The sequence below is a fragment of the Kalmanozyma brasiliensis genome (genome assembly GCF_000497045.1).
Source record: "Kalmanozyma brasiliensis GHG001 unplaced genomic scaffold PSEUBRA_SCAF2, whole genome shotgun sequence".
NCBI lineage: Eukaryota > Fungi > Basidiomycota > Ustilaginomycetes > Ustilaginales > Kalmanozyma > Kalmanozyma brasiliensis.
The window spans coordinates 410,309-434,822 of record NW_015961959.1 but is presented as its reverse complement, the minus strand read 5'-3'; the positions used below and the strand labels follow the sequence as shown (position 1 = coordinate 434,822).

The following is a 24,514-nucleotide window of genomic DNA, read 5'->3' as shown; positions in this document are numbered from 1 at the left end:
CAAACAACACACTTCTCACAGAGAGTAGCAAATGAATAGAACAGATGACTTGGAGAAAAAATGCAACGAGGACACGTATCTACATGAGCAAGACTACTTGACATTGCGGGCGCTCCTCGAGACGCTGGAAGCGATCTTCTTTGGGGTACCCTTTGCGGGGGTCTTGGAGGGCGTTGCGGTAGCAGCAGCCTCGACGGCGATGTTGGCCTTTGCGGCGGCGGCAGCTCGGGTCTTTCTCGGGCTTGGTGTTTTGACCGCTGCGGTTTCGGCGAGTTGGACCTTCTTCACCGGGCTCTTCTTGGAGGGTGTTGCATCCTCCTGGATCTCAGCCACGCGCTTGGCAGGTGTCGCGGGCGTTGCGACCTTCTCCACCGAGGGAGTGGCGTGCGTCTTAACCCCCAACTTCTGGTTCCACACCGGCAACGCAGCCGAATTGCCCGTCTTGACATCCACATTGTGCACGTTCTCCCATCCGCCCTTGACGCGGCTGAGCACGGCGGGCATCGCAGCCAGCAGGTTCTCCGTCAACTCCTCCGGAGTGTGTTTGGCCATGTAACCGATCTTGATCGTCGTACAGCTTCCCTTGTTTTGGGTGAAGGTGGTTGCCTTGATAGCACCTTCCAGCTCCTCCTCCAGCCGGGAGGGCTTGGTGAGGTTGACGGTGAGCGGGTTCTTCTTGGCATCAAAGAAGACTTTCCCACACAAATTCGGAAGGGTGGGAACAATCCGGCTGTCGGCAAGAAACATGTCATGCTCCTGCACCAACGCCCTTCGTGCATCGAAGGGTTTGAACTTGCCCTTCAACTTGGTGACACCGACAACACGAGAGATGCACTTGATCTTTTGCGCCACGAGCAAGTCCTTGTACTCGCGCTGCGGGTCTTTGACCAGCAAACAAACGGACACCTCACCGGGGGTGTGAAGCGCGTGCGGCAGGTTGATGCGCACCGGCTTGACGTGCGATGTAGGCGAAAGGGTGTTGAGGGTGAGCTGGACGTAGACGGCGTTGGACGGATCGCGAAGGTTGCCAGACGCGCCGTCGAGGGGGAGTGCCGAGGAAGGGACGGTGGTGCGACGCGAGGTGTGCGCGGACAGGGCGCGGAAGGCCTGTAGAACCTGGGCAGAGTCGAGGTTGCTGTTCGAGACGCCGATCTGGGAGGTCGAGGGGGTCGCAATGACCGCTTTTGCTGGCGCGGCGGCCGGGCTGGGCTTCGTCCTGGATGGCATCGTTGCTTGCCTATAGACCACAGGTATCTGCTGCGGTGTGTCGATGGTGAATGTTGAGGGGAGGAGGGGAGGCAAGGCCGAGAGTTGATGGCGAGCGCTGCACAGGAAAACTTCTCACACAAAAAAGCTTCTCGTGGCGCGGGGTTGACGAATTTCCCAGGGTTCGAGGCAAAAAATTCCAGCCCTTTGACAGGTGGTAATGCTTACATAATACAGCCCTCCTCGACCTCCACCTGTGTGCCTCCTCGAAGGCAAACAAGAAGAACCGCTCAAAAAAAGTGACAGGCTCCGCTCAGCAACGGCAGCTTAGGACAGCACCTGCAGGAGGGTCCTCTGCTTCGACCTGACCTACTTCATCTTGGCCTGCCTTTTCTGCAAAGAAGGCAAGCACTAAAGTTCTTCCAGCATGACCACCCAGACCTCGCTCGTGGAGAGCACCACCCTCGCTTCGCCCCAAGACCGCATAGCTGCCGAATTCGAACCGCTCTTCGCGCAGCTCGAGCAGGAGCGTGAGCTGTCGGATGCCATTCGCGAAAAGTCCAAGGAGCTGGATCGGTTGTATCGGTCGATATCGTCGGTGTTGAATGGCGTACATTCGGTGAAAGGGGTCGAGTTTGGGCGGGTGGTGGAGCGGACGACGGGGTTGTGGGACGAGGTGAGGGGGAAAGTTGCCGACTTGGCGAGGATGGTCCCCGAGGACGGGTTCTACCGTGTAAGTGCACCACCCTTATCCAAAGTAAAGACCAAAGGCTGACACCCTTGATCACGATGATGTGGACAGTGGTGCGACGACTTCTCCTATCCGCTCAAGAACCTTACCTCCTCCCTGATCCTCATCGTGCTACTTACGACCGGCGAGCTGCTGACGAAGCACCAAGCGGCCCACATCCTCGGCCTCACCAGCCTTCCACCGTCCAAAATACAACTCGTGACAGAGGACTACCTGCATGCGCTCATCAACACCATCAACGACCTCCCCCGCCTCGCCGTCAACAGCGTCACCCTCGGCGACTTCCGCACCCCCGTCCGGCTGGCCAGCTTCGTCAAGCAGGTCCATGCGGGTTTTCAGCTGTTGAATCTCAAGAATGATAGTCTGCGGAAGCGCTTCGATAGTATAAAGGTACGTTTAACGGCGGTCTCATAGCACAGAGGAAGGAGCGGATCGCTGACACTGATTCTCGTGATTGGTGTGTGACGTTGCAGTATGATGTCAAGAAGATCGAGGAGATTGTGTATGATATCTCGTTGCGCGGGTTGGTGAGCGGGGTGGATCAGGGCGAGGACGGACTGGCATTCCCGCTGGGAGAGGAGAGGCAGCAGCAGGTCGTCGATCAGCTGGCACAGTCTTGACCGTTCCTGCAGTCTGCGAAAGTTAAGCTCAGACTTCATACGGAAAGACCGCGGTGGAACTCTAATCAAGCAATAGCATTGACATCGGCATACAGAGTGCGTGCTACTACAACGTCTTGACGCGCTCATCCTTGCCCTGGCTCGCCTGCTGAATCAACTGCATCTGATCCGGCGTCAACTGGCTCGTGATCCTCTCCCATACCTCCGGCCTTTGCGTCTGATAGCTCGACAAGAGCGCCCTGAACTGCTCGAACACCGGCACGGCATCCATGGGGCTCTCGTAGCTCAGCTCGTCCTCCTCGTCATCCTCCTCAAAGTCGTCCTCCTCATCATCGTCTTCGAGCTCCTCGCCGTTGGCTCGCGCGCGCAGCTTGGCCCGCTCGCGCGCAAACATCTCGAGATACTCGTTGTCTTCGTCCACCACGTCCTTGTCGTCGTCGACGTCCTCAAAGCCGGACGTGTCGACGTTGGGCGCGGAGGACGAGGCGAAGGAGGTTTCGTCTTCGTCCTCCTCGTCTTCGTCGTTCTCGAAGGCCTCGAGCAGCTCGTTGCGCTTCTTGATGGCTTCCGGAAGACCGTCGAGCTGGGTGGCGAGGGCGACGAGGAAGGGCGCGAGGTTGTTCTGCAGCGCCGGGGGCAGCGAGGCAGGTTCGAGCGCGAGCAGTTGGATGATGGCCGACGAGGCGACCTTCTTCTCGTGCACGCGTGTCAGCTTGGGCAGCAACGACGTGATCGCGCCGAACAGCGCCGTGGTGGCGTTCGCTGCTTCGAGCACCTGCAGCGTCGCCCCCGCGTTGTAGACCAGCGCATCGAGCACCACGATGATCGACCATTTGCGCACGTCCGCCTTGATCTTCTCCTCATCCACCGTGTGTGGCAGCACAGCCTGCACAATGCGCGCCAACGCCTCGTCCACCCCACCGCGCAACAACAACAGAATCACATCCGCCAACTTGCACGCCGCCACCTGATCCGTCATGCCCAACTGATCCGACGTCATCGCCGTCAAAAAGATATCCACCAACATCGACTTGTACTCCGCCGACGCCTGCACCACCTCGACACCGTACGAGACGCAGTTGTCGATCGTCGGCAGCATCTCGCTCAAATAATCAATCCCTGGTCCCTTGAAGCTCTTGTAGATCAACGTAAAGATGTGCCACATGCCCGGGCTGACCTTCTTCTGGTAGTACGTCAGCGTGTCGGTCAACTCGAGGCAGTCGTCGAACAGCTCGACGCAGTCCTTTTCCAACGTGAAGGCGACGATGGGCAGAACGACACTTTCGAGCTTTTCGAGGATGTCCGGTTTGGACTCGGCGGAGGCGATGATCTGGAAGATGGTGTTGAGGCAGCCCATGGCGGCGAACAACTTGTCGTCCTCGTGGTTGTCCACGTTGAGCTCCATGGTTCCGTCCGGATCGCGGTCCGCGCTCTCGAGGTTCTCGTTGACCAGACGCAGGTACGACTCGGCCATCTGCTCGGTGAGCTGGATCGAGAAGGGAAGCAGTTCTTCGCCAAAGTTGGCGACGACTTTGGATTTGGTCGGAGAGAGAATGTCGAGGTCCGTCTCGTCGGACAGCTTGAGGAGCTCCTGCATGAGACGCGCTGCGTTGGGCGCCATGGCGGCGTGCACCTCGTCGTGATCGATGAGCGAGCCGATGGCTTCGGCAGCCACCACACGGACGGGCAATTCGGCGTCGCCGATGCAGTCCATAACACCGCGGAAAGCGGCTTCGAGCGTCGCATTATCGCTCCACTGCACGCCTTGAAGGTCGAACGCCTTGACCAGGTCGCAGGCGCGGTATCGAAGGAACTTGTGCTCGCTCTTCATCTCTGGGATCACGTGCTGCGCAAAGAACGAGTCGAGCATGCCAGACACCTTTTCGTGGTTAACCATGGTGAGATCCATCGCACGGCAGAGGTGGAACGCTCCGTCTTTCTCCTTGGCGCTCCTCTGCGCGGGATAGGCGTTGACCACCGAGGTGACGAACTCGAGCAGAGGCATGAACGACGTCTTAGTTCGCTTGGAGGCGACGGTCTGGACGAACGTGGCTGCTGAGCCAGAGATGGAGCCGATCTCTTCGAAAGGGTCGAGGTTGGCACGGACGAAATCGACGGCATCGAGCTCCCACAGCTCGTCGTCTTCCTCGCTGAAGCAGAGGCGCGGGAAGATGAACGACTGTGTGAGTTGAAGGACGTGCGGCTTGAGCAGCGCCCAGGTGGCCTTGGGCTTGACGCATTCGGTGAAGAACATGCAGAGGAAGTAGAAGGCTTTCTTGGAGATCCACATCTTGCCCTGGCTGTTGGCGTCAGCGATGCGGAGGTATACTTTGAGGATCTCGGGAGCGAAGGTCTGGACGAAGTTGTCGGCGAAGGGCTTGTAGTTCTTCATGTCCGAGGGCAGTTGCGATGGGTTTCCGTAGCGGGAGAAGAGCTTGTTGAGCGAGTGGAACGCCCACTTCTTTGCCTTCCACCAGGGAGCGACCTCCTTGGCGTCGTCGTCCGAGGGCAGCTGCGAAGGGTCGATCTCCTTCTGTACGACTTGCAGCAGGAAGGTGCCCCATGGTACGATGGATTCGTGCGATTGCTGGTGCTTAGTCAGTTCTGCGTGCATGGACGTCTTGTAGACCTTGAGGATGACATAGAGAATCTCGCCGACCTGTGCAGATGAGGCGTTGTCTGAGTCGAGCAGATTCCTGCCAGTCTGCAGGATGAGTGGCAAAGTAACTGGTGCAAGCTGCTCCATCATCTTGACACCGTTGTTCCACCTGTAGGCTCGCACGACTTCTAGAAGCGCGCGCAGACCACCGTAGACCTGCTGTGGCTCCTGGCTCTGAAGCAGCTGTCCGATCTGATCCATGAGTGTGGGCCACTGGTCGGGAAAGTCACATCTCGCGATGGTGCCGAGTGCGTTTGCGACGTGGACACGAATTTGTGTCGGAGCGTCGACAAGCGTCTGGAGGATGTTGGCCTTGATGGCGTCCCTGTCGCCTTGTGGGATGACTACTGCCGTTGGAGCGCCACGCACAGGTGTCGCGTCCCAATGCCGGCGGACGCGATTCTTGAAGTAGACGGCAGCAGCTTGCCTTACTGAGATATCGACTTGGGTGGCAGCGACAATCTGAAAGACGGAGGATAGCATGCCATCTTGGGCCTCGACTTTCTTTAGCTCGAGCTCGGCGGCTTTTCGAGAGTTGGGATTAGGATCCAACGAGTGAGTGAAGACTTGAACGAGGGCGTCCATATTGAGTTATGTGTGTAGCCTTGAGACAGTCGGTCGGACTATCTGGCAGAGGCTCGATGGGGTATAAATGAAGAAGAGGAAGATGAAGGATGAGTTTGAGAAGGAAGATTGGAGGACGTGGCGGAGTGTGCAGTTCTGCGCAAAATCAAGAAAAATTTAGAACTGAGGCGCTTGCAGGCGAGCACAGCGGCAAACGTGGTCCGAGCTTTGTTTTTTGGACCGACACAAAGCCATCTGCTGCCAAGAATATTCTTCTCACACTCAGACCGTAAGAAATTGTGCACTGCGCTGTGCTGCCCTGTTTTTTCAACAAGGAGAACAACACTTTTTGGATTCGCGTCTCAGGAAACCAACACCAAAATGCAATCCGGCCGACTCAGCCATTGTGCGGGTCCATCTTGCGGCTATTTCATATCACAAAGAAGCTGGTGGCACCACCACTTGCTTCCGCTCAACAAGCATCGACGCTGCTGCACACAAGACGCAGGACCGCCTGCTGTCATTGTCCAAGTTGCAGCAGCAGTCAGAATGCCACCCAAGAGGACCTTCCAACGGACCCTCTCCAGCAACTCGAACACATCCTCCTCATCCTCGTCGAGCAAGGGCAAGCTCAAACAGAATAAGCTCGACTTTTCGCTGCATTCCACCTCATCGACAGCAAGGCCATTCGCTTCTAGACCGCTCAGCATCACACCTTCTTTTGGCTTGCCAGGGGCCACTTCGGCAGCCACGATACCACCTCCGCTGCCAACAGCTGTCGAAAAGGGAAAACAGAAGGAGGAGCAGCCGACTATAGTCGAGGAGGAGAGCGAGGTTGATGAGGCCAGCAGTCTCTGGTCCGAGAGATTGGCGCCCAAAGGTGCCGACGAGCTGGCCATCCATCCCAAGAAGGTAGCCCAGGTGCGTGGCTGGCTGGAAGAGGCCTTCTCCTCCAAGCCCGCTTTGGATAAGTATCGCAAAGTCCTTGCCTTGACTGGTCCAGCTGGAGCCGGCAAGTCAGCGACAATCCGTGCGCTGGCTTCCGCATCAGATCTCGACTTTGACATCCTCGAATGGCATAATGACCAGCCGTCGTTCGACCCCAACGCGCCCGGCTCCTCCTTCATCGAACGGTTCACCGACTTCCTCTCCAAAGCGGCCAAGTTTCCCACATTGGACTTCCATGCCTCTGACGAAGATGCATCCAGTTCATCGCTCACCATCGACTCCGCACAGCCCACCAACCGGCGCAGAGTGATCTTGCTGGAGGACATGCCCAACTTGCACCATCTGCCCACCAAGCAGCTCTTCCAGGCGTCCATCGAGCAGTACATCCAGCAGTCGATGCAGCTTTCGTCTCGAGGATTCGCCAACGTGCCCATCATCTTGATCGTCACAGAGAGCACGCCAAGGGAGGACGAGGACAGATGGGCTGGCGACTCGTCCGGCAACACCTGGAGAGACAGGATCGCATCCATCATGGACACTCGCACGGCCCTTGGTGAGGGCATCCGAAAGCATCCCGCTTACACTGAGGTCAGATTCAATCCGGTCGCACCAACAATCGTTCTCAAGGGTCTGAAAAGAGCTGTCGAGCTAGCACCTTCGTCAAGAGGCAAAGCCAGCTCGAAAATGTGGCTTGAGCTGCTGCAGGCCATCGCTGAAGACTCGAATGGCGATCTCAGGGCTGCAGTCAACTGTCTGCAGTTCGTCGGAGCAAACAGCAAGCATTTCGAGGCGATTACAAAGCAAAAGGGCGCCCGAAAGGCAGAAGATACGAGAAAAGCCATGCGGAAGTTGATGCCGTTAGTGTCGGGGAGGGAGAGCTCTCTTGCTCTGTTTCATGCCTTGGGCAAGGTGCTGTACAACAAGCGGCAGGGTGATCCGAACGATGACGGAGGCGGGACGAACGGCAGGGCTATCGCAAACGAATCCATCGACAGCGACGAAGACGAAGGCGGTGGCGACGATCTCATCGACAGGGTCGAGCTCGAGGCGCGATTGACACGCGCCATGCGGTCCATCGTTCAGGCTCCTTCCAACGAGGGCAGCCTCCGCGAACTACCAGAGCATTTCTCGCATCTGGACCGGCGGACTTCACGTGTGGCACCCGATCAACTCTGGGCCGACTTGCCTGTCGACTCTTCCGTCTTCCAGCTTTATCTGCATCAAAACTTTCCGCAATTCTGCACCGAGGTCGAACAGTGCGAAGACATCCTCGAGGCGTTCAGCACAGCCGATGTGCTGACACCTCTGCACGAGCAGTACCGCCATTCATCGCTCTCAGCCTACTACTCTTTTCTCATATCGACGAGGGGCACGCTGCTACATCTGCCCAGCCCGGTGCCTCGAAACGGGCAGAAGCTGGGCAAGGCGACCTGGTGGGACGTGCAAAAGAAGCTCAGGGTCTTGTTGCAGGATGTCGAGGATATCAAGGCGTCCTCGACTGGCGGCGCGGGCCGTGTCGAGAGGGAAGACGCGGGCGGAGGTCGGTTCCAGAGGACCAAGTTCAATCAGCCTACCTCCCTAGACGAGGTCGAGAGAACAGATGCGGGGCTTGGCGAAGAGGCGACACGAGCCACGCTCCTCCACAGCAACCCGGTGACGCTCGTCACTGAGGTTCTTCCACTTCTCGCAAAGATTCAACCCTCTGGTGTGGACAGCAAGGTGCACGAGCTGGCCAGGATGCGCTTCGAATACGCCGGGGTAGCAGATATCGCGTCTAGAACCCTGGACGAGCATGAGACTGGCGTCGTAGTGGAGGACGACGACGAACAGCTGCCAGAGCAGCGATCGGTACAGGAGAAGCAAGCGACGAAGAGGAAGGCATCGCCGACAAAGGAGGATCAGGAAGAGGAGGCGGAGCATTTGATCCTATCCGACGACGATATCGGCGATTTCTGAGTTAGGCGCTGTCCACGCTCGTTGATTCCTTGCCATCAATCATGGCTGCACCAGCAATCTGGCAGCCCCTTTTCCACCCGACTCGTGCTCCTGTGTGAGAGGATGTGCCCTGACGTCTTTCAGGCGGCAAATGCGGGGCGTCGGCCGTCGGCGAATTTCGCAGCGTCTCCACCCGGCGTCCAAAAATAAGCTTTAGCGAGGATGACCGGTCAATCGACGCTCCAAAGTCTAGCGCCGGGAATCTTGCTTTCGCCCCCACGTCGAGGAATCTGCTCTATGATGCCTCCTGATCGCCATCCAAGCGGACAGCAAGGAGCAGTGTTCGGTGCAATTTTGGTCTGTACTAAGGTCGTGGAGAAGAATCAGATGCGGTCGCGTTCCGGCGAAATCCCCGTGCATACAAGGGCAGCGCTTCTCGAAAGACTCGCCAAGCGCCGCGCCTGACAGCAACGCGGCGAACTTTGCTCAGAACAGTGTTGGTCTCGTGAGCTGCTCGGCCCCTCTGTTTGTGATTCCCGTGGTTTTGACTCAAAGTTGAGCATGTATACGTGCCTCGAGGGTTCTCAATGAGGGGTGTCGAGCGCATATATAGTCAGCGTCGCTGTTCCGACACCTACTTGCTTCGTCTCCACGAACCTCTCCCGTACTGACATCAAGATGAGGCTTCTCGAAAGCGCCTCTTTGGCGACCGTGGCTGTAAGCCTCGCGAGCTTGCTCACTGCAGTGCCGGCGGCAGCCGCTCCCACAGATGCCCTCTCGACTCGTCGCACGCCGACGCCCGTGGCAGCTCACGACTTCATCCGCGTCGACAAACTTCGACTGCGAGACTCATTGCACAATTCGCACTATCTAACGGGCATGAACTACTGGGCCTGCATGAACCTGGCGGCGGACTCTGACGCTGGCGGCTCGTACCACCGCTTCATCCAAGAGCTGGACCAGATGGCGGCGGCGGGCATCAATCACCTGCGCATCATGTCTGGTTCCGAGGGCGCACCTACGCCACAGCCGTTCCGCGTGGATCCGCCACTACAGCCTTCGCCCGGCGTATACAACGAGAAGATCTTTGTCGGGCTGGACAGGTGTCTGGCGGAGATGGCCAAGCGCGGCATGCGGGCGACGATGACGCTCAATGACCAGTGGCAGTGGTCTGGTGGGTTCGCGCAGTATGTCAGCTGGGCCAATGGCAATGAGACGTACGACTATCCCCCTAGCTGGAACTTCACTGCTGCCCCTCAGCGGGGCGGTGCACCCGGCAGAGGTTGGGGCAACTATACCACCACCGGCAGCTTCAACGACTACGCTGCCTACGGAAATCGCATCTACACCGACGCTGCCGCGGAGAAGATGTTCAAAGCGCACATTTACAAGGTCATCCACCGGCGCAACACGGTCAACGGTCGACTGTACAAGGAGGATGCGACGATCATGACGTGGCAGCTGGCGAACGAGCCTCAGCCTGCCAATCAGGCCAACCTCCTAGGTCCATACAAGCTGCAGTACGCGCCCAACCCGTCCGACCCGCTGCTAGCCTGGATAGACCGTATCTCGACCTACATCCGCTCGCTAGCCCCGCACCAGCTCATCTCGACGGGCTTCGAAGGCAAGCAAGGCGAGTGGTACTGGAAGGCCGTTCATTCGCCGAAGAACGTCGACTACGGCACGATCCACTGCTGGGTGCAGAACTGGGAGGTGTACGACATGCTCAATTCCTCCCGCGCCAACCTGGTGCAGGCGAAGGAGTTTGCGAGTGAGTTCGTCGGCAACGCCTCCCGGTGGGGCCACCAAATCGGCAAGCCGGTCTTCCTGGAGGAGTTCGGCATGGCGCGCGATAACTGGCAGAACAACGTCACCGCCGGACAGTACCAGTATGCGAGCAAGGCAACGACCAGGAACAAGGACGAGTACTTCAGCCATATCATCGGGTTGGCGGTGAAAAGCTTCATGCGCACGACGGGCAGCTTCATTGGCACTGCTCCCTGGGCATACGGGGGGATCTACAGGCCAGAGAAGCAGAGGCAGAATGAGTTTGGCATGTGGTGGGCTGGCGACCCGCCGCACGAGGCTCCCGGATGGTACGATGTCTACGACAGCGACTATGCGCTGCAGATTGTGCGACAGCAGAAGGACAAGGTGGACAGCTTCATCGCTAGCAAAGGTTGGTGGTGAGCGCAATTCAACGTATCCGAACGTCTTGACAGAGAAATGATGCTGCAAAATGAAGGCTGCGAAAAGCGCAGTACGACTCGAGAAGCCTCACAAAGTTGTCGCTGTTAGACCGGGCAATCCGGCCGACTGTTGTGCCGATTGAGACCAGACTGGCGAAAAAGTAGGAATCGGAGTGCCATTCCGATCCTTTCTCAGGGTCTCATCGAAGAAACGGGCAGGCCGGGTATGTTATGCAGCCTTTTGTCAGCGCGTGAGCCCGCACCGACGACGCGCAGGACGGCGAATGGCTGCTCCTGGCGATGCTCACCTGCATGAGGCGGCGTTGCAACGCTTTGCGCTTGCGGCAATGGACCCGTCGTGCGTGGTTCTGCCGACTGTCCTCGCATGGACCGTGCCTGATGCGCTTTGCGTCGATCTCGCTCTGTACCGCGTGCTGGAAAAATGTCCGTGCCTGCGGGGTCCGGAGTCCCGTTCGCAACGAGCAGATTCCCTCCACACAACACGAGTCATCACTCGGCATAGCTGCCGTCCCCTCGACCCATTCTATGAGCATGAAGAAGCTCTGAGATGAGCTGAAGCGAATTCATAGCAATTCTTAGAGCGAAGAGCACAGGAGCGAGCGAGAGGCGAAGGATCGACGAGCCACGAAACAAAAACGTGGGGTTCACGGCTGTCAATTTCTGCATGCTTTCCTAAGCCAAGATCGGAGACGGCGCCCGGCGCGCCGGCTGTCAGACCAGGGAAGCGCCACAACAGCGAAGGTCGCGGGTTGCTTTGCAGCTCAGGCTGATGTCGCCCTCGCGGCCTCGCCTCGCTTCCGCCCTAGCCCTCGCTACACTTTTTTTGCTCGTCGTGCTGCAAGATGAATAAGGGCGTGTCTCGCTGTGTCTCTCTCCGTCCACCCCTTCTGCAAAGGCTGAAAGCTGTGCCGTATAAGCCAAAATATCACAACTTCGCTCGGGTTGATGCGCTTTCGAGACTCGGGATGGCCAAAATGGAAGAAATGCAGTCTCAGGAAGAAAGCGCACGGACCTGATCGCCCTCGAGAGATGCTCTGTGCACAGGGCTGTGCCAACGGGATGCATTCTCGCGCTTGATGTCGTGAGATGAAGCAATTTCAATCAAGACGGGTCCGGAGAAGGTGTCTCAGGCGTGCAGCCTGCTCGATGATGCACGATGCACCGAATCTGCATGCAGCCTGTATCCAAACGAGGACCCTGACCTGTCTTCCATCTCCGTCCGCCTTTGTTTGCTATTTTGATTGACATGGCCCTCATCTCCCTTCTCTCTTTGTGTCTTTACGGCGTGGAGAGGGACCAACAGAAGCTGCAGAACGGCATGACTTCTCTTTCATCGACCCATTGAGAGGCACAACATCCAGTTAAAGCTCTTGATGAACGGGCGAACATGAAAAAAGGTCATGTGCTCGCTCTTACTTTCATTCGCTATTGAGAGGTCTGCGTCGGGGGGACCGCTTTGGATGAGTGGTGTAGAACCGGTCACGCCGAGAGACGAGAAAGTGAGAAGGCATCGGCTCGCCCCGTCTTGGCGCGTTGTCTTATTCTCACGCAAAACGTGAGGCTAGCTTAGCAGCTCAGTGCACCCTCGGGCTTTCCGGCCTGCACTCTGGTTTCCTCTGCCGGCCTGGTCGCGAGCTGTGCTTGTTCGGTCCACACCGACATCTGCCTTGCGCTGTACTGACCCATCTTCGACTAGCGTACGTATCGGCCTTACTACCTGGCTCGAGCTCTCACACGACAGACCGGAAACAGGCGCCACCTAAAGGCTAGGCTTCTAAAGTCGCTTCTCTCCGTCTGTCAACTGCAGAGCCGTTGTCAAGGAAGAAATTCCCCATGTCCAAATTCGCATCCAATTTTACTTTATTTTTTCATTTTCTTTTGTTCGATTTGCATTCCTTCTCGAGCCAGTCAGCGGCAACACTGACCTAGTGCCTGCACCTATTGGCCGCCATTTGCTTGCGTGAGCCATCTGCAGGCTTGGATCGACGTTGGACTCTCGAGACTCGAGGTTGGCCGCGTCAAGCTCATCCTCTCTTTCGTCTGGTTCCCAAGCTCCTCGTCAGCTTTGCCCAGAATGGCGACAATGGAGTGCGCTCACCTCTAGGTCTCGAGTTCGTCGACACTGCCTACATGCCTTCCGCCTTCACAGCCGGCATTTGGCTGAGGAATGACAGCTGCTTCCGCCTCCGTTTGTATTGCACTTTCCAAGTCTTACGCCATGAGCCAAAGCGAGTGTTTCACCCCTCCTCGCCAAGTCACTTGCCCCCTCGTTCAAGTCGAAGCACCCTGTGCTGCCTGGCCTCACAAGCCTCGTGTCAAGACAATTGATCTTCTTGCTCAAAGGACCCTGAATCGGCTGCAAGACTCAGTAATGTGTTGCCGCTATTTGCAGTTGCCGAGAGCCAGTCTTAGATCGAAAGCTACATCTCCCCTCCTCCTTACTCTAGCAGGTCTTCGCCGACAGCTTCCATTTTTGCTCAGTAGCTGAACCGAGCCGGCACAGAGGCATGAGAATGAGCTTTGCCTGGGATCTCATACTCCATGCTCGCGAGCGAAAGCGGGAGCGGCAGTGATAGCAGCGAGCGCAAGTGGATCAGGAAGCCAGGGCGTCGGGTTGCACATGTGCAAGCCCGCGCTGGTTGACATGCACAGAGGCGCACGAGATCGCAGCTTGAGGTAAGCACTGCATCACGTCTGCGGAAAACAGGGCAAGGGTCTCTGCTCTTCTCCCGCCTGTCCTTGCTTGATCTACGGGTGGCTTGCTAGACCTCGTACCACCGTTCAACTGCGTCCATCGGCGCGGCAGCCACAGCAGCAACAGAAGCAAACAAGAAGATCCTTCTCCAGGAAATAGGGTCCTCTCCGGTGCACGGCCCTATTCGACAGCCATTCCTTCCAAAAAGTTTACGTATTCGCCATCAAGCCTCTCCACTCCTCTTCCGCTCTGACGATCCCTCACTCTGCTCATGTGCTCCTCGCCCGCTCTTGTATGCTCCTCGCCTGCTCTGCCGCCCTGACTGAGCTCTTAGCTGAGCGTGCCGGGAAGGTTCAACCTGTGCCATTGTGCCTCTCGTGAACCCTGCCCATCCCTCGATGGACCTAGGTTGACAACCCCTTCAACGTGCCAGTCCCTAGCTTGACCTGCCCGAACTAGGCGAGCATCCGCTTACACATCGCAGCCAGGCTGAATATCGACACACTGGTCGAATGCCCGCGAGTAGCATACACCGCCTGCTACCTGCCAGTCAAATGCCTCCACCCTCCCCGTCGACGGCTGAACAAATGTCGTGAGAAGATCTGCATGAGCCACCCTGATCGTGCCCCTGCTATAAAGACAAGCTCGTACTCGTCCTCCTCTTTCTTCTGGTCTACCACCAACCAGTCACTCTCTCATCCGAGCTTCAACTCTCTTCGTCTTCATTGACAAGCACATTCGCTCAACCGCATCCTTTCCTTGCTCAGCTTCCACGCTCCCTTCACCCACACACAACTTCGTCAAAATGGCTTGCTGCGGTGGTGCTATTTCTTCCGACATGCGGGCTACCGTTACTGAGGTGCCCGCTACCGCGAACGCTACTGGCCCCGGCTACAGCATTCAGGGCTACGAGGACCTCAAGTACACCTACTCGTTCGTCGACAACGTCTTCGACCAGAAGAAGGAGGACCTCGCTTCCTACTACCAGAAGTGGGGCCGCGTTCTCTGCGTTCTTGACGAGAACCTCAACGAGATCTACGGTGACTCGATCAGGGCTTGTAAGTAGCACTCATTCTCTTCACAGTTTGCTGCCGCAGCGTGAAAACGACACGGGCAGGTGTGTCGCTGTGAGAAGACACGATGACGAGAGAACGAGAGACTGACCTTGCTTCTTCTTGCTGCCACTTGCTCCTCCACAGACTTCAACGCCCACAACATCAAGCCCACTCTCCACGTCTTCAAGGGCGGCGAGCTTCACAAGACCATGGACACCATGCTCGGCTTTGTCGATGCCATGGACCAGTTCGGTCTGATCCGCAAGGAGCCCGTTCTGATTGTCGGTGGTGGTCTCGCCTCCGATGTGCTCGGCTACGCCTGCGCCTCGTACCGCCGATCGACCAACTACATCCGTGTCGGCACCACCCTCATTGCCCTGATCGACGCTGCCATCTCGATCAAGGTCGGCATCAACCACAAGAAGCTCAAGAACCGTCTGGGTGCTTACCACGCTCCCATGCACACCTTCCTCGACTTTGACTTCCTCAAGACGCTTCCCATCGGCCAGACCCGCAACGGTACCGCCGAGCTCATCAAGATCCTCCACTGCACTGACAAGTACACCTGGGGTCTGCTCGTCAAGTACGGTGAGGACCTCGTCAACACCGCCTACGGCCGTAACGCCACCGGTCCCGGTGCCAAGGAGCTCAAGGAGGCTGCGGACACCATCTGCCGCAACGCCATCAAGGGCATGCTCGACCTCGAGTCGCCCAACCTGCACGAGATCGGTCTTGACCGTGTGATCGCCAACGGTCACTCGATCTCGCCCACCCTTGAGCTTGCTCCCTTCCCTCCTCTGCGTCACGGTCACGCCGTGACCATCGACATGGCCTGGTCCATCACCCTCGCCCACATGCGCGGCTACATCTCGGACGCTGACCGTGACGAGTGGTTCGGTCTGGCCAAGAGCGTTGGTCTCTCGGTCGACCACCCTCTGCTCACGGATGCCCTCATCCTCGAGGGTAACGAGGCGATCAAGAAGACCCGTGACGGTCTGCAGCGATTCGTTCTCGCTAAGCCATTGGGCAAGTGCGTTTTTGCCAACGACATCTCGGAGGACGAGTTCATCAAGTCGCTCGCTGTGCACAAGGCTTACGTCAGGAAGACCGGCCGCGGCGACGGTGTCGGTCTCGACGCCTACGCTGATGCCGGTGACCTTGGCGCTGATCCCGAGGCTCTCCTCAGGGAGCGCAAGGCCGAGGCTTCGCGTGTCAACGGCACCCATGCTTCGAGCGAGCAGAAGGCTCACATCGCTCACCAGGCCGCCAGCGCCGTTGCCGCATAAATCGTTGTGTCGATAGCATCGCTTCGCATCTCTTGAACAATACAAAACGACACCAGACAGTTTCGATATCTTTCATCTTGTGGCTGTCCGAGACATGTAAAAAGGTCATCACGACGAGTGAGACCGTAGCACGCACGAACATTTGACATACACGCAAAGTCTACACGTTCACTGGTAATACAGACGTGTATCGTTCGGTGAGGTCGCCAGCGATGAGGCCTTCGTGACGAAGCGTTCGGCAGCGTTGAGGAGCAGCTTGGACAGATATCGAAGACGCGGCTGAGCAGGGGTGAGTGGCCTGACTGGGCGAATTTTAGTCGCGCGAGATATTGAGAGACCCTTAGAAAGACACACCGCGCACTGACCGTGTTCCTGCATCACGCCGCCAGCTTCTTCCAACACTCTGCCATCGACCATCAGCAACACTGCATCGCGAAGCGGGCAGGTATCATATACAGCTGCTATGTCGAAGACTCAACAACAGCCGCTTTCGGCATTCCGCGTCAACTATGCAAGCACATCGAAGTGAGTAGCGCCGCTCAATGGTTTGTGAGGGAATGGTCACGCTGACCGAAGCTCTCTTTCCCTCAATCTTGTTGCCACGACTGCAGATCGAAAGCATCAGACTTGCCGGATCCCATTGGTTTCACAGACCCAGACGCCGTCAGTAAGGTAAGCTCGGTGCTGTTGCGCTGGACAGCATTTCAGTCGAAGTCGCTCACCTTCGCCCTCACCCTTTGCCGAACCCACTCGCAGAAGCAGTCCAAGTCGAAGTCCTCGTCGGCGGTAGCACAGAAACGTGCAGATCCAGCAGCACTCAAGATGGCAAAGGCATGGGAGCTAGCATACTCGCCAGCAAAGTCGCTACCCATGAACGCGATCATGCTGTACATGTCCGGATCGGGTGTACAGATCTTCAGTATGATGGCGGTAGGCATGCTCATCACTGGCCCGTTGAGAGGCATCTCGAGCATGAACAACGGTAAGCTTTCCGACGGTCTTTCGTTATATGCCACGGAGACGGATGCTGACCCGACCCTTCCATCTGACTTCTGACACAGCTTTCGATCGCCTTTCTTCGCCCGGACAAAGCCTGTTGCTACCCAAGCTTCTTTTCATCGCCTGCCAGCTGGCGGGCATCACACTGGGACTTTACAAGTGCTGGAGCATGGGCCTCTTGCCGACAGAGACGAGCGACTGGCTCGCTTGGAGGCAGCCACGGACGGTAAGTGCAACATTTGTGATGAAGCTTTGTTCGACCTCGGAGACACACACACTGACACCTCACCTGCCACTTCCTACGCACAGCCGCTCGAGTTCTCGCCCATTCATTAGAAACAACGCATGCTCAATGAAGTTGAAACTGATACCTCTGCTCGTCCGTTTGACAATCAGCTCTCGACTGCTCGCTAGTCCATCGAAGTCGGTTCGCAAGCTCATTGACTCGCCGTTCCTGGTGGTGCCCGAAAGGAGGCGGTCGTCGACCACGACTGACGAGTGCGTCCCATTCTATTCCGGGATATGAGCCCAGATGAGCTTCATCTTGTTGTTGCGCTAAGGGTCGTGAGACTGTGCTTGTCATTCCACGACAGTAAGCGCCGTGCCAGCTGCATTGTCCACGCTCGCCGGCCACTTTTCCCTGTCTGCCCCTGGCTGATTGTGCCGGGAGCTCGGTGCTCGCACGCTTATAAATTCACCGCGCTCTCCCTTCCCACTCGGAGTTTCATCCCCCCCCAACTCCCCCACGCTTTGCTCCTCCCACCCCACACTCCATCGCCTCCCGTCCACGAACCTCCATCATGTCCACCACATCTTCCAGCCAGGACGACGCACTTCCCACCTCCGAGCAGCTCTCAGCCGCCAACGCAGCCTACGTCCTCGACAACCAGGGCAACCAGGTCGATTTCTCCTCCATCCAGGACCAGGCCAAGGCGAAACAGCTTCCTCTCGTCCTTATCTTCACGCGCCACTTCCACTGTGGCATGTGCAAGGAGTACGTTCGGGCCGTCGCAGCATCCAACATCCTCACCGATCCATCGCGCGTGTTGACCGTCATCGTTGGCCCCGGCGAAGCATCCGGACTCACCGCATACAGAAACTCGGTCAACAATCCACCGTTCACATTCTACGCGGACCCGCAGCTGCGTCTCTACCACGCGCTCGGTGTGACGAGGAGGAATTTGTCCACGGGTGATCCATCGAAAGAGAAGATCGGCTCGCATCACACGGGGAGCTACACGCAAAACTTGTTTAGCAGCATCGGCGAGATCCTCAAGTCCGGCACGCAGGCGCTCAAGGGAGGCGACTTCAAGCAGCTCGGCGGCGAGTTTGTTTGGAATCAAGAGGGTCAGCCGGTGCATGCTCATCGCATGCGACATACCAGAGATCACAGCGAAGTATCAAGTCTCGAACAAGCAGCGACCTCATCCGCATAAAGCAGGCTAAAATGAGCACCAGCAACGCAGCACCAGCAGCGGCCTCTAACCCGGGAATAGCAGGTTCAAACCTGCTTCCCGGGAAAATCGTCGCCATCACAGGTGCATCTCGGGGCATCGGCCGTGCCTGCGCTCTCGCATGCGCTGCTCACGGAGCAGCAGGCATCATCGTCCATTACCTCGGAGATGCAGCTACCACCACTGAAGCGCAATCGTTGCAGACAGAACTAGCGCAGCTCGGCGCCGAAGCCGTCCTCGTACCCGGCGACATCTCCGATGCTGCCGTTGGACAGAGCATCGCCGACGCAGCCGAAAAGGAGTTTGGTCGGCTCGACGTGTTTGTCTCCAACGCGGGCATCTGCCCCTTCATGGGCTTCCTCGAGATGGAAGCGGCCACCTGGCGCAAGGTGCAGGACGTCAATTTGAACGGTGCGTTCTTTGCCACGCAGGCCGCAGCACGACTCATGTCGCGTCAGAGTCCGCGAGGCGGATCCATCATCGCGATCGCCTCCATCTCGGCGCTGGTCGGGGGAGAGTTCCAGAGTCACTACACGCCAACGAAGGCCGGGTTGAAGAGCATGATGGAGTCGGCTGCTATCGGATTAGGCCCGCTTGGGATCCGGTGCAACAGCGTGCTACCGGGGACGATCGAGACGGCGATCAATGAGGAGGATCTCAGGGATGAAGCGAAGAGGGAAAGGATGGTCAATAGGCATCCGCTGAGGAGGCTCGGAAGGCCAGATGACATTGCAGGGCCCGTGTTATTCTTGGCTTCGGACCTTGCCAAGTTCATGACTGGCAGCTCGGTGCTGGTCGATGGAGGATGCTTTGTCAATCTTCAGTAGGCCATCCTGTTTCTCGGTTGAGATCTCTGCTGCAGCTCATGAAAACAGCGTGCCGTCTCTCGCAAAGACAAAGACATTGAGAAGATTGGAGAAGCCATCTCGGAAGTCGGTGAGTGTGACGCGGTCAAAGTGAGTTGAAATTTGAGTGTGTCTCGTGTCAGTGCGCGCAGTCAGTCTGTGACCAACACAAAAGAGCAACAGACACGCGAGCTCAAACCAACACCTTTTCAAAGTGTCACTCTGCACTCCTTGCTTCTTCCACATCACACTCATTGCGGCCATCTCACGCCACAACCGTTGACCTTCAGCACACCACGTCGATCTCTCGCACTTCGGCCTACGGATAGTCGTATATTGCATCGTCAGCGCAAGCGCAGCCCAGGCGAAATCACATAGCACAGCATGGCGGGCAACGAGTTCGACGACGTCCTTACGAACCAGCCCGTAGTCATTGACAACGGCTCTGGCTCGATCAAGGCCGGCTTTGCTGGGCAAGATGCGCCGAAATGCTTCTTCCCGAGCTTCGTGGGTCGACCCAAGCACCCACGAGTGATGGCAGGTGCAATTGAAGGGGACCTCTTCATTGGGCGCAAAGCACAAGAGCTCCGCGGGCTGCTCAAGATCAAGTACCCCATGGAGCACGGCATTGTCACGGACTGGGAGGACATGGAACGCATCTGGAATCATGTCTACTCGGACGAGCTCGAGACACTTTCGGAGGAGCACCCCGTGCTGCTCACCGAGGCACCACTGAACCCAAGGAGCAATCGCGACATGGCAGCGCAGATCTTTTTCGAGACGTTCAACGTCCCAGCGCTGTTTACGAGCATTCAGGCGGTGTTGAGTCTGTATTCTTCGGGCAGGACAACGGGGATTGTGCTGGATTCGGGCGATGGAGTGACACATGCGGTGCCGGTCTACGAAGGGTTCTCGATGCCCAACGCGATACGACGTGTGGACGTCGCGGGGCGGGATGTCACCGAGAACCTCCAAACGCACCTCCGCAAAGCAGGCTACCACCTCCACACATCAGCCGAAAAGGAACTCGTTCGGATCATCAAGGAGAAGACCTGCTACGTAGCGCTCAACCCCGTCAAAGAGGAAAAGGACGTCCAGTCGCACGAAGAGTTCAAGCTGCCCGATGGAAACACTCTCCGCTTGGGTCCCGAACGATTCCGCGCACCAGAGATCCTGTTCAACCCAGAACTCATCGGTCACGAGTTCCCCGGCATCCACCAGGTCGTCGTCGATTCCATCAACCGCACCGATCTCGATCTGCGCAAGAATCTGTTCTCGAACATCGTGCTGTCCGGAGGCACGACGTTGACCAAGGGCTTTGGCGATCGAATGTTGGCCGAGGTCAAGAGGTTGGCGGTGCGCGAGATGAAGATCAAGATCTTTGCGCCACCAGAGAGGAAGTATGCGACATGGATTGGGGGGAGTATCTTGGCAGGGTTGAGTACGTTCAAGCGCATGTGGGTGAGCGCAGAGGAGTACAACGAGGATCCGGACATCATTCATAAGAAGGTAAGTGCACATCGCTAGCAGATGGTGGAGATATACATTGACGGGAGGGCTACGAAGATGAGGAGGATTATGAGGAAAGGTGACGCTGACGAGATCTTGCTTTTTTTTTGGGTGTTGCGCTTTGCAGACATTCTGATCGTCGGACGAACTCGAATACCACAGATACCCCCATAAAGATGCTACGAGGATGGTGACGAACCTGGTGTGCAAGGCTGCGACTCGCTGATGAGCGGAGGAGCCTCATCTACCGCATCGATGCAGACCGGAGTAAGGACTAAGCATCGCTAGGCAAGACGGCGTGCTCGTCGCCGTGGGTGCCGCGCAGAGCCGTCTTGAGGAGCGTTTTGACTGAACACCAAGGAGGGATGACACCGTACCGTCAGTATTGCTCCGGGTCGAGACGTCTCGATCTTCACTTGACGAGGGATGCTTACAACGATACATGACGGTCGGCTGGGTTCGATTGGTGGCCTTCTGGATGGGAAGCGAGTCGAAGTTGTCCATGATCCTGCTCGACCGAGATCGCAGTGCAAGAAGGCGTCAGTTTATGACGGGTCCACGCCGTTGATGGCATACGAGCGGAGGGAAGGAACCCACTGCTGGATGATGAGTTTGTCCTCTTCGAGAGTGAAGTTTCGACGCTCCCGCTGTTGAACGCGGACGGGGACAGATTGAAAATGGATGAAGTCAGCTGTTCGACATCGGCGTCGATGATCTGCGAGGACCTTTGGCGGATGCATACCTTCTTCGTAGGCGAGCCGCCTGCAGGCGAAGCAGACGCACCAGCGACTTTCTTCTCGTCCTTGACACCAGCTGCGACCTTGAGCTCGTCGCTGACGAGTCCTTCGTCGGTCAACTCGTCCTCCTCGGTGCGCTCGCGTTTCTTGCCGCGCTTCTTGGGGGTCTCGAGGGTCTCGTCGTCTTCGATCTTGGCCAAGCGGCGCTTCTTGGGGGTCGCAACGGTGTCGTCATCTTCCATTTTGGCCACACGGCGCTTCTTGGCAGGCGAAGGGGTGGCGCCGGAGGGAGCGGATGGACCGGCCTTGTTCTTGGAGGGAGTGCGCAGGTTATCGCTGACGAAGACGATCTCGTCATCATCCTCGTCCATGTCTGCTGCGGGCGGGGTGGGGTTGGGAGGTGGGGTGACGGAGGTGGACTGCATGGTTCCGGCGAGCCCTTGTGCCTCTACGAGGCTTGAGCAGGAACGATGTAGTGTCGATGATGGTCTTCAACACTGTAGTCGATGGTGTACGAGAAGCGAAGGGATGTGGAAGAGGAGAGAGGAGAGAGGAGAGAGGATGAGAGAGGGGAAGACGGGAGCTGATGAAAGGTGGAGTCAGGAGAAGAAAGGTCGATGCAGCAGAGCGAGATCTTATAGCTTTGTGCGGGATGCGGAAACGACAATCTCTTTCCGCACAGTTCGGCCACGCCTTGGGGCCCCTTTGTGTGATGAGGCTTTGATTGACACGATGTGCGGAAGGTATTGTCGGTGCGAGATCAATGCTTTGTCCGCAGCTTTGTGCAAGTCCGTTGGCAAACCTTAGTCCTGTCGTCTTCTTGGCGTACTTTTCAGAAAGTCAATCAAACCTGACTTGCTCCCGCTACAAGCAAGAGTTCGCAACCTTCTTTTTCGTCACAACTGAGCTTGATCAAGATCCGCAACCAGTGCTCAACGATGCCCACGCTCACTACCACCTACCTCGAACCGACCTTCTCCAATAGCGATCTCCCTCTCCTTGACAGCGACGAGCTCCTCCGAGTGCTCCTCAAGTCAGTCCCTTCAGCTTATCAAACATCGAGTCCTGATCGCACTTTGCGGGCACTTTCAGAGGACGAGCTGCTTGCGGATCCTGATTCCCAAGGTCTCCCGCCAAGCGACAGTTCAGAAGTCGCGGGTCCAGCCGCGATGGCGGAGTCTCGTATCGATAGCATCGCTCGAAGAGGCGTACTCCATAAGCTTGGTTCGCTCTTCCACAAGCTCACGAACTCTTTGCCTAAATATGAGGATGACCCGCACCCAATAGTCAAGGTCGAAGCCGAAACAATCGTAGACCTGACGGATGATGACGCTGACGTGCCTGACACGGAAGCAGATGCCAGCGAATCCGCTGAATCGGCAAAAGAGGAAGAGGAGGACGAGATCGAGGTCGAGTACATGCTCATCGCCGCGAATTGCATCATTGCTCCCGCGGAAGCCCCTCTTCCACGAGACGATGTGTTCCGCAAGAAACCCAGCCGCACGCGACGAGGAAGGAGGGCCAAGACGACCAAGACCGCACCTCGGCTGACGGCTCCACCCGTGATCAAGCAGCGTCGTCACGTCAACAGACTCATCAAGACCAAGAGAAAGCGAAGAGCTGTTCCGGGATTCGCATGAGCGATCTGTAACGACACTTCTTGACAGGTGCGGCCCGGATAAACGCAACGATTTCCAGCGTCCAGAAAATTTAGAGCTTGGGCCCTCGTGTGCCAGCGCTTCGGCTATTCAATCCGGCTCTTCTTCGAATTGGAATACCGGAGCCATCAACCCCACACTTTCTACAAAAGCCGAGACATCAAGAAGTCTCATCCTCCATTCCCTCCTGCTCCTTCACTACTCTCCTTTCAGCGCACTCGCCCCTGGTCTATCCCTGAAACACAATTTTACGATGTCTTCATTCACTTTCACCTCGCAGCCGCCCTTCAGCCCCAACTCTGCACCGGTAGCACTCTCCTTCCCACCCGACTGCGAGAACCGCGTCGCTGTCATTACCTTCAACGCCCCTGAGAAGCTCAACGCGCTCGGCGGAGCCGACTACAAGGCCATCACCGCCTGTCTCGAGTGGATCGCCGTGCAGCCCGACATCCTCGTCACCATTTTCACCGGCAAGGGACGCTACTTTTCGGCCGGAGCTGATGTCAAGGATCCTTCGCGAAGCTTGCCCGTTGACGTCGCCAAGGCGGACCCCAACACTGCCGAGGGCAAAGCTCTGATCGGCGACTTCTACGTGGCCAGGACGCAGAATGGACAGGGAAAGCTGGCAGTTGCGCTAAGGAATCATCCCAAGATCCTGATCGCCGCCTTGAACGGTCCCGCAGTCGGGCTGTCAGCAGCCATCCCGAGCCATTGCGACCTAGTCTATGCCTACGATGACTTCTTCTTCTTCGTCCCCTTCATGTCGCTCGCCCTCGTCGCTGAGGGTCTGACTTCCGTCACCTTCATCAAGAGGATGGGCCTCGGTCGCGCGACAGAAGCGTTGCTCGAGGGCCGAAAGATGACAGCACCAGAACTCAAGGAGAGCGGCTTCATCACCCGACTCTTCACCAAACCCGCTGGTTTCGATGGCAAGGACAAGCTCGCCACCGCGCCCCTCTTCGACGACGTCCTCAAGCACGTGCAGGAGAAGTTCTTGCCGCCCAACGCAAGCCCCTTCTCGCTGCTCTACACCAAGAAGCTGCTCAACGACGCAGCGTACGCGTATAGCGGCGTCGATGGCGTCAACCAGGCCGAACTGAGAGGCGCGGAGAAGGTCTTCACATCTGGCGCACCCCAACAACGCTTCGCAAGCATTGCCGGCGGCGCACGTCACAAGCTCTAGATTTCCAACCTCGTCGTCAATCTCAGTTCTTCCGTGCTTTGTCTTGCTCTCCCTCGTTCCCCGTCTCGCTCCTCGCACCTCATGCCGTCTCTCAGAAACCTCAGCCTTTCACACTCTGACACGGTCAGCTTTACGTTTGATGATGCTGTCGACCCGAAGTGGGCACGTGTGTGAATTGCTCTCTTCTTCTCCGTGTGTCT

General features: G+C 57.3%; 12 protein-coding genes across 12 annotated transcripts; 9 read left to right on the top strand and 3 right to left on the bottom strand.

Moving 5' to 3' along the window:
• Positions 1-93: 93 nt before the first annotated feature.
• PSEUBRA_002659 (Ribosomal protein L1/ribosomal biogenesis protein) lies at positions 94-1,227 on the bottom strand (the record flags this gene model as incomplete). The annotated part of the gene is made up of 1 exon (XM_016437054.1): positions 94-1,227. One exon carries the CDS (start codon positions 1,225-1,227, stop codon positions 94-96), a length of 1,134 nt encoding a protein of 377 aa, XP_016292563.1.
• Positions 1,228-1,633: 406 nt separating this feature from the next.
• PSEUBRA_002658 (Translin) lies at positions 1,634-2,577 on the top strand (the record flags this gene model as incomplete). The annotated part of the gene is made up of 3 exons (XM_016437080.1): positions 1,634-1,939; positions 2,009-2,347; positions 2,431-2,577. The coding sequence occupies 3 exons, from the start codon at positions 1,634-1,636 to the stop codon at positions 2,575-2,577; spliced, it is 792 nt and encodes a 263-aa protein (XP_016292562.1).
• A 106-nt stretch (positions 2,578-2,683) lies between these two features.
• On the bottom strand, positions 2,684-5,821 carry PSEUBRA_002657 (Exportin/Importin, Cse1-like protein; the record flags this gene model as incomplete). The annotated part of the gene is made up of 1 exon (XM_016437056.1): positions 2,684-5,821. The coding sequence occupies one exon, from the start codon at positions 5,819-5,821 to the stop codon at positions 2,684-2,686; it is 3,138 nt and encodes a 1,045-aa protein (XP_016292561.1).
• A 528-nt stretch (positions 5,822-6,349) lies between these two features.
• PSEUBRA_002656 (P-loop containing nucleoside triphosphate hydrolase) lies at positions 6,350-8,704 on the top strand (the record flags this gene model as incomplete). The annotated part of the gene is made up of 1 exon (XM_016437068.1): positions 6,350-8,704. One exon carries the CDS (start codon positions 6,350-6,352, stop codon positions 8,702-8,704), a length of 2,355 nt encoding a protein of 784 aa, XP_016292560.1.
• A 657-nt stretch (positions 8,705-9,361) lies between these two features.
• On the top strand, positions 9,362-10,873 carry PSEUBRA_002655 (Glycoside hydrolase, superfamily; the record flags this gene model as incomplete). Its single annotated transcript, XM_016437071.1, has 1 exon — positions 9,362-10,873. One exon carries the CDS (start codon positions 9,362-9,364, stop codon positions 10,871-10,873), a length of 1,512 nt encoding a protein of 503 aa, XP_016292559.1.
• A 3,520-nt stretch (positions 10,874-14,393) lies between these two features.
• PSEUBRA_002654 (uncharacterized protein) lies at positions 14,394-15,929 on the top strand (the record flags this gene model as incomplete). Its single annotated transcript, XM_016437079.1, has 2 exons — positions 14,394-14,646; positions 14,788-15,929. 2 exons carry the CDS (start codon positions 14,394-14,396, stop codon positions 15,927-15,929), a joined length of 1,395 nt encoding a protein of 464 aa, XP_016292558.1.
• A 463-nt stretch (positions 15,930-16,392) lies between these two features.
• Positions 16,393-17,264, top strand: PSEUBRA_002653 (Protein of unknown function DUF1077, TMEM85; the record flags this gene model as incomplete). Its single annotated transcript, XM_016437089.1, has 5 exons — positions 16,393-16,454; positions 16,541-16,601; positions 16,686-16,911; positions 16,991-17,154; positions 17,238-17,264. 5 exons carry the CDS (start codon positions 16,393-16,395, stop codon positions 17,262-17,264), a joined length of 540 nt encoding a protein of 179 aa, XP_016292557.1.
• Positions 17,265-17,728: 464 nt separating this feature from the next.
• On the top strand, positions 17,729-19,209 carry PSEUBRA_002652 (Short-chain dehydrogenase/reductase SDR; the record flags this gene model as incomplete). The annotated part of the gene is made up of 2 exons (XM_059464868.1): positions 17,729-18,275; positions 18,467-19,209. The coding sequence occupies 2 exons, from the start codon at positions 17,729-17,731 to the stop codon at positions 19,207-19,209; spliced, it is 1,290 nt and encodes a 429-aa protein (XP_059320697.1).
• Positions 19,210-19,611: 402 nt separating this feature from the next.
• On the top strand, positions 19,612-20,910 carry PSEUBRA_002651 (Actin-related protein; the record flags this gene model as incomplete). The annotated part of the gene is made up of 2 exons (XM_059464867.1): positions 19,612-20,736; positions 20,899-20,910. The coding sequence occupies 2 exons, from the start codon at positions 19,612-19,614 to the stop codon at positions 20,908-20,910; spliced, it is 1,137 nt and encodes a 378-aa protein (XP_059320696.1).
• A 371-nt stretch (positions 20,911-21,281) lies between these two features.
• Positions 21,282-21,898, bottom strand: PSEUBRA_002650 (uncharacterized protein; the record flags this gene model as incomplete). The annotated part of the gene is made up of 2 exons (XM_059464866.1): positions 21,282-21,383; positions 21,479-21,898. 2 exons carry the CDS (start codon positions 21,896-21,898, stop codon positions 21,282-21,284), a joined length of 522 nt encoding a protein of 173 aa, XP_059321295.1.
• Positions 21,899-22,411: 513 nt separating this feature from the next.
• Positions 22,412-23,113, top strand: PSEUBRA_002649 (uncharacterized protein; the record flags this gene model as incomplete). Its single annotated transcript, XM_059464865.1, has 1 exon — positions 22,412-23,113. One exon carries the CDS (start codon positions 22,412-22,414, stop codon positions 23,111-23,113), a length of 702 nt encoding a protein of 233 aa, XP_059321294.1.
• A 271-nt stretch (positions 23,114-23,384) lies between these two features.
• PSEUBRA_002648 (Crotonase superfamily) lies at positions 23,385-24,314 on the top strand (the record flags this gene model as incomplete). Its single annotated transcript, XM_016437070.1, has 1 exon — positions 23,385-24,314. One exon carries the CDS (start codon positions 23,385-23,387, stop codon positions 24,312-24,314), a length of 930 nt encoding a protein of 309 aa, XP_016292554.1.
• Positions 24,315-24,514: the final 200 nt, after the last annotated feature.